Genomic DNA, 12191 nt, shown 5'->3' on the forward strand with positions numbered 1-12191 from the left:
GGCCCAGCACTATGGAAGGGTTAAGCATCCCTCATTCACACCCAGTTCCTCTTCAGCTGTAGAAGCAAAGCCAATGGGAGGAGGATCCAGGCGCTGGTGCCAAGGATGCTCCAGGATGATCATCCTTCCAGCTCAGCTCCAGGCCCTGACCTGTGGGACCAGGCTGGATCTGTCCGCCTTCCCCATGACTGCACCTCATCAATCTGTGATGCTGAAGCCCGTGGTTTGTTAATTTCTTTAATTCACTGATAAAGCACATTATCTACAATGATTAATCTGCATCAAAAAACGCTACTACAAGTGGTGGCCTAAGACAGCCTAAGGGGACCTTCTACAGAGCTCACGTCCTAAATCCATCTCTGTTCGCTGTGAAACACAGCTCCACAACACCCTTGGCTCCTTCCTGGAATTCTTCTATCATTGATTCCATGGCTCTGTGTATTCCCACATGGGGAATATTCCCACGTGGGGAACAAAGAGCATTTCCCAGCTAAGGAACAATTGATTCACCAGCTTTGAGTGGGGCGGGTTGAAACCTCCAAAATGAGGGTTTGTTATTTCACTTAACTGCAATACAATAGGACTATCTCAGATGGCAAGAGATTCATTCTCTTAAAGAGCAATTGTGATTGATGAGAACAGTGAATGGAAGGAGGACAGCAAAATTAATGTGGAGCAAGAGGGGTCTATGGAAAAGAGAACTGGTCCAATTAAGAGAATAATGAATTTCAGCTTGGTCGATAAATGTAATCATTTGGATCCAATATTCCTTGTCTTTCATAAACTATTTGACCTCATGCTAACATGACATTTTGATTAGGGGAAAAAAAAACCCAAACCCAGAATGACACAAAGCCGAGTTGTCAGACATCGAACAGATAAAAACCTGGAGACTGAGAGCTCCCACAGCAACTGCAAAGAGGTAAAGATGGAGACGATGCGTTTCCCATGGTGCTGCATAGGGACAAGCCCTGGTCCTTCTGCAATCTGGTGTTTCACCAGCAGCCTGAAGAAACTAGGAAAGCATCACTGGTGAAGTGACACGAGCTCTCCTTGGCCACCCGTGCATGGGAACCCCGCCATGGAAGGTGATGTGGGGATGCTGAGCTGAACGTGGCTGCTGCGCCATCACAGTGGGGCAGGACCAGCACAGTGCCAGGCTCGGCTGGGTGCAGAGGCCAGCGCAGGCATCCCGGTGGCACATCACAAGAGATGCTCATCGGGGGGGGCTCCCCCAGTCCAGCTCTATCAAGGCATCACAAGGACCCCAGGGTTAAGGCTTAAACTAAGCAGGTTTAGACTACAATGGGGCTTTTTTACAGTGAGGACAATTAGCTATGAGGAGGTTTTATCAGAGGTCGTAACAGGTTGTCCACTATTAACTGTGAGGATAATCGGGAGGCTCCGGTTCAAACAGGAGTTACTTTAGGGCGATCCTGCAGCCACAAAGACAGTCACGAGGGTCCTTTCTGCAAGCGTGTCACCTCCTGACATAACCTGGCCCCGCTCTGCTTGCCCTCTTTACCTGGGAGCTGCTGCTTACATGAACGGACACATCCACACAGCAGCAGGATGCTGGATGCTGCAGGCGTGAACCGCGCCTGGTGCACGTCACACTCATGGAGGTGGGAGCCTGGGGTCAGCAAGGGAAGCTCCAAGGAGCATAAGGAGGGAGCAGGAGGGCTCGGCCAGGTCCAGGCAGCGGCTCCCCCATTGCCCATCACTTGAAGACAGACGGAAACGTCGGGCAATCGGGAGACTTCACCTTCTTCATGAACTTCTTGAACTCCTTGTTCTTCTTGTCCCACTTGTAGATGGCCGTCAGCAGGTACTGGGTCTTCACCTGGCGGCCCATGATGAGGAAGTAGTGGCCGAGGTTGTCCAGCTGATGGCAGGGACAGTCAGCCCCGTTCTTCAGGTACAGCACCAGCTTCTTCAGGTTCTTCTTCCGGATGGGGCCCAGCTTCAGCGCCTTCCTCTTGCGTGGGATGATCATCTTGTCCCCGTTCTCCTTCTTCACTTCCTTTATGGTCATCTTCAGAGCTGGAAAAGAAGCCAGAGAGAAGGGGAAAACCAATGACTCCTGAGCAGTTGACTGGCACAAAGCTTTTGCCTCTGCATCCCCCTGCTTCCCTCTCCCAATGACCTGCTGGCCACCAGTGGAGCCATCCCCACGACCACATAAAACACTGGTGTCCCTTCCCCAAAGCATGCCAAGGGCTTTTTATTTGAGAGGGAGACTTGCTCAGGCAGGGATATGCTCTTTGCTAGCAAAACATTAGCTGAGTAAACAAGGTGATTTCCCTGCTCTTTACGCATGGAGACTCTTGAAAGGGCCATTTCAAAGGTCAACCTGGCCTCTCAAGCATCTGTGTGCAGTCACTCCTGGCCCTTGGGTGGCTGTGGAACAGGTTTCCAAGCAGTGAACATCTCCACATCGGAGCAGTGAAGCCCCAGCAAAGAGCTGTTCCTATGGGAGCAGCGCAGAGGCAGCCACGTGCCTGCCCCTTCCACCTACATCCTCCATGGAAAAATACTTTCCTCTTTGGGTTTCAGCGTTTTCCCCCAGTTAATTCCACTCAAATCCCGCTGTTCCTTCAGCCATGACCATGAAGAGGAATTCAGTGCACATAGGAAAAATGATGAAAATGTGTTGTACATTAAAGCATCGCTTCTGCGCCATTTGGCTCTGCCTCGGGTTTGGGGAGAAGCACATGTGGCCAAAAAATTACTAACATATTTCCATCATTTGGGAGTTCACTTCATAGCTGCGGATGAATAGCGCTCGGAGAGGTGATGAATTGTCTGCTGTCCCCTCTCATTTGCCTCTCAGAGCCTGGGCAGCAGACAATGTGCAGCATCCTGTGGCTCTGGCAGGGAGATTGGTCCCTGCAGCATCCTTCCTTGAAGTCTTGTTCTGCTTGGAACTCGGAGCAATGAACGCACATTGCTCTCTGGACAGCAGCTCTGCTCACCATTCCAGACAGGAATGTCAGCACAGTGACAACCCTAAGGCAGCAGGATCACCCTCCCGCCCTCAGCTATGGAGCAATGGGATTTACCTGCCCGTGTGCCAAAAGCACCTGCTTGTGCTCGCCAAGAGCCCCCTCGTGTTGTGCTGTTCCTGTACAAGAAAGCAATCCAGGACTGGAAACCTGAGCGAAGCTTTCACTGCATCTGTTTCCCAAATTGAGGGTGTTTAAGGAGCGGAAAGGACTCCAGCTTTAAGGAGCTAAAGACACTGAACCAGATCAGTCTGCAACAGAGCTGGAAAACGAAGCAAGTCATTTTCAGGCAGCTCTAAGCTCCGTGACATTAATTGGGCAGCAGCAGTAGCACCCCGCAATGTGAACCTCCATTTCTTTCTCCTTTCTGACTCCAAGCACAGCGGTTGCCAGAGCAGGAGGAACGGTTTCATACCAGTCATGAGAGACCCTTCCAAACTGGCTCGTTTGCAAATTGCTCTGCTCTGCTCACTGCAAGTTTAGAGCCTTGGTACTAAAGGAAGAATACAATCTGGCAGAGGAGAAACTGTTCAGCTCCAAGTACCACAGCCTATGGGGGACAAAGGGGGTCCGGCGACCCTATGCTGCAGTAGCTGCTCCCTGTGCACAAGCCAGTGATGCCCATAAGGTCCTTTCCAACCCAAACCATTCTGTGATGCTATGGGAACAGAGGGAGTTTGCACAACCACCCAGTTAAAGTCAGCCTGGCTCAAGGAATACCAGGTTTTGCTGCGGACTAAGCAGTCACACAAGCCAGAACAAGGGCATTATAACCACTGCTCAGTTCTCACCCATTGCCAGTGACCTGGCTCCCGGCCCCACTATTCAGGCCGCATTCCCCAGGCTCAGACCTGCTTTATGGGCACAACAGTCACTGCAGCAGGGCTGGACCCGCAGCTCTGGCATCCTCCTGCCCATCAGCCCCAGGGCACATTCATTCCCTGCACACCCAGCTCAGGAGCTCATCCACCACCACAGCGGGAGCCAGCCCCTTGGCTCCCTAAGGCATAAAGGGCTTGGCATGGGGAGCATCATGCGCCTCGCCTGGCATCCCCCCGGCCCTGGGAACGCCGCTGCCAGCGGTGGGGAAGGCTCAGGCAGGACGGATCCAGACTTGGCTCCAGGATGCAAGGGAGCTGCCAAAGCAAACAGCTTCCTCCTGGGGAGCCCCAGCCTCTCCGCTCCCCCTGCATCACCCCGGCTCTGGTCAGTGCTGAGCAGAAGAGCAGGGATGGCCTCCGAGAGCCCAGGATGCGCCTGCTCACACAGATTCAATCCTCAGCTATGGGTACCACTGGAGTGGGGTCAGAGAAGGGCAATGGAGCTGGTGCAGGGCCTGGAGCACAAGTGTGATGGGGAAGGGCTGAGGGACCTGGGGGGTTCAGATGGAGAGGAGAAGGCGATGACCTTAAAGGTCTTTATCAACCTGGTTAATTCTGATTCCAGTGGCAGCTGCCCCATCACCAGCCACAGCTCTCACTGGCAGTGATGCTCCCCCTTAGACCAAGCCAGGAATGGGGCCCCAGTGACAAACAGCTCCTATGAGATGGTACCAGAGCTCCGTTATCCCTAATGCAGAGAGAACAGGGAGCGCTGGAGATATAAAAATGTCCCTTTTTATCCCTGCTAATACAAGTCTGTGTGTATGAAAGTGTTTGCTCACTCGGACTCAAATTACTCTTGGCAGCAGCAGCACCAAAGGCCCCGCAGAGCTTTGGTTGGGGTCCAGCCTGACAAAGCACAACTCGTGTTTCCTCACTTGGAACAATTCCTATCAACCTCCTTCCAGCTCCCGCTTCCCAGCGTGGGGAAAGAGGAATCCCAGGCAAACCGGGAATGCTGTGGGAGTGCTGCCCACCCCAACCCCAGCACTCAGGTGCCCTCTCCGCATCCCCAAGGGATGCACCCCACTCATTGTCATTGCAGGCACCAGCCCCTCTCCATCATCCCTGCTGCTGCTCTCCTGCCTGCATAGGCAGGGGCCCCATTCCAGCACCTCAGGGGCAGGGGAGGGAACACGAGAGAAGGGGAAAGCTCTGCTGCTCCTTCAGCCTCGCTGCTCCTTCCTTTAGAAATCCCTCAGAAGGAGGAAACCTGCCAGAAGACACATTAGGGCTGTAACGGGAGAAGGCTGCAGGCAAGGAGCTGTCAGTCAGGGGGAAAAACAAACAGCGCGTATTGATTGCACTGCAGTCCCCAGTGCAGCGAGAGCCCTCGAGCAGGATCCCCCCGGACCCCAGAGAAAGGGCAGAAACAATAAATAACATCACTAAGAGAAACAGAGAGAGGAATGAAGCCAGGGCCAGCCCAGCACAAGGAGGGAGGAACAAGCCCTGGCTGCAGCACAGGGAGGATGGGGGATGTGGGACACGGGAGGGCGATCACATCTTCAGCCTGCATCCCCCAGGGCTGCACCAAAAGCTCAGCTCCAGTTAGCCCAGTGCCCCCAAAATGGTCCTTCCAGTGTTTGAAGGGGGCTACAGGGATGCTGGGGAGGGGCTCTTCATCAGGGACTGGAGCGATGGGACAAGGGATGATGGGTTCAGACTGAAACAGGGGCAGTTCAGGTTGGAGATAAGCTCTTTACTGTGAGGATGCTGCCCCAGCAGCTCACCCAAAGCCCTCTCCTGGTCCCTTTTCCTCCCAGTCTCCCCATGCTCACAGCTGGATGCTCTCTTCCTTCACTGTCCTCCAAACCAGCATCACTCCCAGGGCTGTTACATAGCCCCTGGCACACCCACAGTGGACAAAGTGCTCCTCGTGTCCCATCTGTAACTGGGATAGAAGTGCAACCCCACAGTAACACTGCTGCAGGGACCAGCGCAGCACACGTTAGTTTAAACATTTACTGTACACGTCTGGCTCAGACGAGGGTCTGCAACCTGTCAACTGCCAGCGTTTGCCTTGGTGGATGTGCAGGAGAAACCTCAGTTTATTCTAGTGCCAGATAAACAGCTCTCAATGAGAAATCACCCCACGACAGCGACTAAACACAGATCCGAGGGCCACGCACTGTGCTTTGCATCCTGGAGTCAACGCTGGGGCATCCCCAGGAGCAACCTGCACTGCCTTCCCTCATAGGGAAGACCTGCATCACATCTCTCCACTTGCTCCAGCTGCGCACATCTGGAGGCAGCTCCTGGATGGGAGGAAAACCACAGTGACAGAAGGAGGAATGCAGTGAAACCTCCATCAGTGAAAACCCATGCGAGCAGGTCTGGTGGCAGGGAGGAGCTGGGTGACAGCAGCCTATCCAAGCCACAACCAGTTTTCCATCGTGAAGGCACAGCGAGCGCTCTCCCCTCTTTGTGCTGCTCCTGGTACCCGGTAACCCTATATCTGCCCACTGCTTGCCAAGGAACGTTTCCATCCTCTGGATGCTGTCACCACAACATTTCCCCATAACCAACACGCTCTGTGGGCAATTCAGCATCTCCGAGGCCATGAATTCCTCTGGTTTGGCCCCTGCTCCCTGTTGTGTAACTGGCCCGGAGCTCAGGGAGGGTATTTAGCAGCAGAGGCTGATGCCAAGGATGGGGTTGAACTTGTATTGCACTTGCCCATCAGTGGGGCATCACCTCAGCTTGCTCCTTGTGTAGGAAGGCACCAAGTACTGCATTGACCCATCAGCAGCAGAGGTCCCCAAGTCCAATGGGGACCCCATGCAAGAGCACAGAGCTGCCTCTAGTCTCTCCCCAGGGATGCAATGGGGCAGCTCCTGTTCACCCCATCTCCTGCTCAGCCCCATGGTGGGGTGAAAAGCAAACCCCATTCCCAGCCACTGAACTCCATCACCCAGCCCATTCCTGGGAGCTCTTACATGGGTGTTCCCGGTGATGCTTTTCCCTGTTAGGGGAAGCCCCGGCTGAACTCGGGGCTCCCGGCATTCCAAACCCGCAGGAGAGCAGCCTTCACTCCCAGCAGAAAGGGGAACGCGCCAGCACGCAGAGCAGGTTTGGGTTTGCACAGCGCGCTCTGGCGCAGGGCATATCCAAGTGCTAATCCCCAAGGAATGCACACCTTGTTCAATATGCCTTTAATAACCTTCTGGGGAAGTTACATACCCCAGAAAGGATGTCAGAACCAGTTAATGCTGGGTTTGATCTCAGAAAGCCAATCATTGTCCCTGCGATGCTTTTGCTTTTACATGAAGTTCTGTTTACCTACAACTGTCTGACTCACTTTCACAACATGTTTGAGACACAGCTTTCGAGTAGCTCTGCATTCTTTAAGCGTGGCTTTGGGTGTTCTACACTCAGGTTTGACATCAGCACTTGGATAAAGAGAAACCCAGCAGTAACAGCCTGGAGGAAGCTGCTTTACTCCTCCAAGCAAGCAGAATGAGAGCCCATGCTACCCATCAGTCCTGCAAGCATATAGCCAAAGGGTTAAGTTACAAACCCCACTGAGCCCACCAAAGAAAAGGCACTGCTGTTTCTTCCCCATCCCCAGACCCACACCAGTCAGTTCCCTGCTTGCAGTAGGAGCCCCACAGCATCCCTGCATCAGCGCATGACCCCACACTGGGGCAGGGTGGGATGCTCAGCACCGCAGGTGGGTGATGGAGGAGCACAAGCACTGGGCTCCACTGTCCCCATCCCTGGGTGCACTGGGCTGCAGGAGCCGGACACATCCTGGACGTGTCCAGCCCTGTCCCATCCGCCACTGATGCGCGCCGACACTGACATCTAGAGGCATGCTGGCCTCGGGGAAGGACAGTGCTGCCTGCAGGCATGGCCACATCGCTGGTCACAACACGCAGGGACACAGCGGTCCAGCATCCAGCCGCAGCATCCCTCCGGTGCCCCCGCATCCCTCCTTACCGAATTCGCTGGCACACAGATGCTCCACGATGGCCTCCGACTTCATCTCGTTGTCACAAGGGGGACACACGGTTGTTCCTGGCAAGAGGAGAGAAGAGATGGTGAGGAGCTGGCTCAAGGGACCGGCTGCACTGCGCTGCCATACCACTGCCCTGCAGCCTGCTGTGGGGTGCCAGCCCCACAGAGCAGCACCCTGCTGAGGGTCAGGGGAGCCTCCTGCCAGCCCCTTTCCAGCATCACCATGGCCAGGCACAGGCAGTGCCAAGAGGGAGGGCAATGCTGGCAAGGAGAGGGGTGTTGAGGGCCAGGCACTCGGCTGAGGGCAGCCACTCGCCATGGGGCATGGCCCACAGCCCGCTCACGCTCCCTCCTTGCACTGTGCCAAGCAGGCACACGGTGCCCAAGCCAGACACAGGCAGGGAGGTCAGGATTGGCTCCCCCTTAGTGTTGGGGATAGCTGCATGGCAAGCCCATAGAGCAGCACTGGTTGGTGATGGACCCATAGCTCTCACACCCTGCTTTAGAATCTCCTCCAGCACAACCCCATGAGCAGACATCTTCCTGTTTGTGTTTTGGGCCCGGCTACACCCCACAGCCCCATGGCTCCAGCGGAGCAGAGCCTCCACAGCATCCCCTTGGGATGATGGTTTCCAGCCCCGGAGGTTTCATTGGGATCATCCCCGGAGCAAAGCTCACATCACCCAGACACTGAGGTCCGTTTCCAGGCTCCCATCTCCAAGTGGAGCAGAGACCACCCAGAGGCACGGGTCTGTGAGGCTGAGTTGGCTGAGCCAGGAGATGCTGCTCGTGGTCCAGCAGGACGAGGGCTCATTCCCACACAAGGGAGTTATTCTTGGGGCTGAAACATCTGCAGGTCCCTGCGTGCAGACGGAGCGCTCGCCCCATCCAGAACCCACAGCGCTGCTGGACCAGACACCAGAGGGAGGGTGCAGAGCCACGACCCATGCCACCTACAGAGCAGAGCCTCCCCAGCCACAGATGCCCCCCGGGGTTTCAGGCGAGACATTTGTTTTCTGTGGCTTGTTCTTCCCCTCTTGCCTCCCTCCCAATGTGTCCTGTGCCAAATGCTAATTCCTGGGGTCATGCACCACGTCTTTATTAATCACACATGCAGAGCAACCGGCCCTCCAATAGCCCCAATGTCTGCAGGCCCCAAAAGCTGGTGCCTCCATCCCAAAGAGCCGCCTGTCTCCTGGGGAAATGCCTTTTCCACCACCCTAATGTCACGTTCACCCGTCTCAACCCAGAGAGACAGAGGCAGGAGCCAGACTTCGGGGATGTGATGACGTCTCCAACGCTCTATTTTTAACATCAGCATCAGGATGCTTCCCCCCAGGCTGCACATGGATGAGAGGGAGAGGGGATGCGACAGCCCCAGTGTCTGCTGCAGTGCCCAAGTTAGTGACGGTGTTGGGGACCACCCCTGGGAACAGATGGGTACCTGGCAGCATCAGTTCATCTCCACGCATCCCATTGTGCAAAGCACTTCCATGTGCTTCAGCAGTCAAAGGGCGCACTAGGACAGTGGCTGAGCCCACACGGGCCAGACAGACAACGCGCTGCGCCCGCCCTAGGAGCTTTCCAGGCAGCCAAAGGAATGAAATGGGAATAAATTGGAAACTCGGAGTCATTGTTCCCTGGTGGAACACGGGCTCTGCTCCAGCAGCCCCAGGAAGGCTCTGGCACCAAGGGATCCCACCGTGCTGCAGCAGGGCCAGCAGCCATCCATAGGGCAGCGCATCCCTCCCCTTCCCACAAACAGGACCTGCCAAAGCTCTGCTCCCCATGGACAAGCCTCTTCCCTGTGGATGCCCCAGCATCCCTGCAGTGCCAGGGGGTGCCATGGTACCCAGTGCTCGCCATGGCAGGGATGTGCCCCATGCCAAGGGGAATGCTTCCCTCCTATGGAACACCCCATCACACCACGGTCAGGAGCACAGCCACCTCCTGCCATTGACACCTCTACTCCTAGCACAGCCTTTGCCTGCTTCTTCCCTGCTGACCATTTTCTAATGCCTGGCTTTAGAGCCAGCTTACTCCAGGGGCAGGAGAAGGAATGTGTAATACTATATTAATCTGCAACTCCCCTGATGCATCCTGCGGGCCTGCAGGCTTTACCGCCTCGTGCTTAAGGAGAAAGGAATTCTGCAGGTCAGCTCTTTGAGAGGCAGGAACAAATTCCAATTTCGAGGTGTTAATGGGGGGGAAAGCACAGTGAAAGGGCTCGTTCTTACGAGCGCCCAGAGAAAAGGGGGGACACTGCTGGGTTCTGACCCCCTTGGAATCAACAGGAAACACAGCCCAGTGCTCAAGACCAAAGGGGTCCCACCTGAGCATCCCACCTCAGTGGTGCTATCAAGACAGGTGATCAATAAGTTAAACTGCACAAGGAAAGTTGCAGATGCTGCTTATTTAGAAGCCCGTTCCCAGGTCTCGGGGGATTAATGCAGCCATGAAGGAACGACCTGCAAAGAGCTCAGGCGGTGTTTTGGACCTTGGAAGGGGGCAGCTCTTCAGCGAGCTCAGATCCGGCTGCCCAAGGAGCAGCTTGGCTGCGATCCCTAGGGAATAAAGGTGACCTTTGTACCCCCAGCACAGGATGTGGCTGTGGTCTTGACCAAGGGTCTAGGTTCACACGGGACACATGAATTTAGAGCCTTCCTGGAAAACAAAGAGCTTCCTCCAGCCATGGCATTAGCGAGCACAAGCCATGGCAAGGAGGCCAGCACCGGTGCCGCCGGGGGAGAGGATGGATCCAAAGGGAGCAGCCAAACCTCAGCCCCGGCACTGGCACACGCATCTCACCCCATTGCCTCCACATGCCCCTGTCGAGACACAACAGGTTGCTCCCCTTCTGTTCCATCACTCTGAGTCCTGTTGGGATGAGCGGGATAACCCCTGTGGGCTGGGGGTGCGCTCCCAGCACAGCACAACGTGAAGCCTTTGTGATGGTAACTGCACACAGTGACCACTGCAAAGGGCCACATCACCTCCAGATGAGCTCCAGAAGCCACAGCAGTCGCTCAGCCCCATAAGCAGGTTCCCCCCTCCATCCCCAAGCGCCTGCAAGTGAAACCAGGAATGCCCATCCCTTCCGATGGGGCTCTGGACACGGGAAAGCATCGCACTATTACAGCCCTCTGCAAACATCCCTCCCTGAGCGCTCCGATGCGGAATGCCGGAGCACACCGGGATAATCAGTTACTATGAGTTTTGAGCAGCAAGCCACACTCACTGCAACTCGCACATACAAGGCAGGCTGCACTCAACAGCCCTGCCACACACATGGGAGCAAATAAGAACCATGTCCCCTTTCCCCAGCCCCTTCTTCTCTCATCCCAGGGCTGCTCAGGAAGCAGGGATCGCTCAACACTGTGCCGGTGTTACTGTCACTATTGACCCTGGTCAGGCAGTGATTTCTCGGACAAGGGGGACACATGGCACATCCTTGTGTTGCCAACAACAGCAGGAGCCCAGCTCGGGAGAGAAACCACTGCCAGGGCAGAGCAGCACCTGAGGATGGAGGGTCCATCATAGTGACCAGAGCAGACACACACCCCCCATGCCCCTGCACCATCTGCCCCAGGGCCTGGCTCTGGGATAAAGGGATCCTGCCCTCCTCATGGGCTGCAGGACCAGCGTTCAAGTGAGTCTCCTCCTGCCCCAAGACCCTTTTAGTCCTGCACGGCCCCTCCTGGACCAGCACTTGCCCCATCCACCCAGAGCCAAGCACCAGGAGCAGGGCTGCAGCACCGCTCCCACCTTACCTTTGGGCCTGGAGACCTCGGTGGCATTGGGGGCTGTCATGGCAATGCAGACATCATCCTGGGGGAACTGGTCACACTTGAGCATCTCGGGCCAGAAGAAGCCAAAGAACTGCATGACGGGCTCGCAGGAGTCACGCACGGCCTCGCAGAGCCAGCGGCACGGGTACACCGGCCGGTCCAGGCAGACGGGCGCAAAGAGGGAGCAGAGGAAGACCTGGGTGCCCATGTGGCAGTTCTTATTGAGCAGCGGCACCCAGCTGCTCGCCTGATGCTTCACCTCGGCCATGGTCTCGTGGTCCAGCAGGTTAGGCAGCACCATCTTATCGTAGCCCACGCTGTGGCACAGCCGCAGGTCTGCGGGGATGGCCACGCACTGGTGGGGTTTGGCATAGAACCGCCCGCCCGGGTAGGGGCCCAGGTCGGACTGGTAGCTGACATAGTCGTACTCGCTCGCCCCGCCGCACGCCACCAGCCCGGCGGCCACCGACACCAGCGCCCGCAGCGCGGCGCCGCGCACGCTGCCCATCCCCGCGACGGTAGCCCCGACGGCGCCGCCCGCTGCCGGGGCCCCTCTG

The 12191-nt window shown here is 56.1% G+C and overlaps 1 protein-coding gene across 1 annotated transcript; it reads right to left on the reverse strand.

Annotated features, from left to right (window-relative positions):
• Window positions 1-1060: 1060 nt before the first annotated feature.
• Window positions 1061-12191, reverse strand: SFRP1 (secreted frizzled related protein 1). Its single transcript, XM_061349706.1, has 3 exons — window positions 11617-12191; window positions 7829-7906; window positions 1061-2043 (listed from the first exon to the last, which is right to left on the reverse strand). The coding sequence occupies exons 1-3, from the start codon at window positions 12140-12142 to the stop codon at window positions 1721-1723; spliced, it is 927 nt and encodes a 308-aa protein (XP_061205690.1). The 5' UTR covers window positions 12143-12191; the 3' UTR covers window positions 1061-1720.

Source organism: Neopsephotus bourkii, unplaced genomic scaffold (assembly GCF_033783945.1).
Source record: "Neopsephotus bourkii isolate Nb327-2 ecotype Australia unplaced genomic scaffold, CSIRO-AGI_Nbou_v1 NB_457, whole genome shotgun sequence".
Lineage (NCBI taxonomy): Eukaryota > Metazoa > Chordata > Aves > Psittaciformes > Psittacidae > Neopsephotus > Neopsephotus bourkii.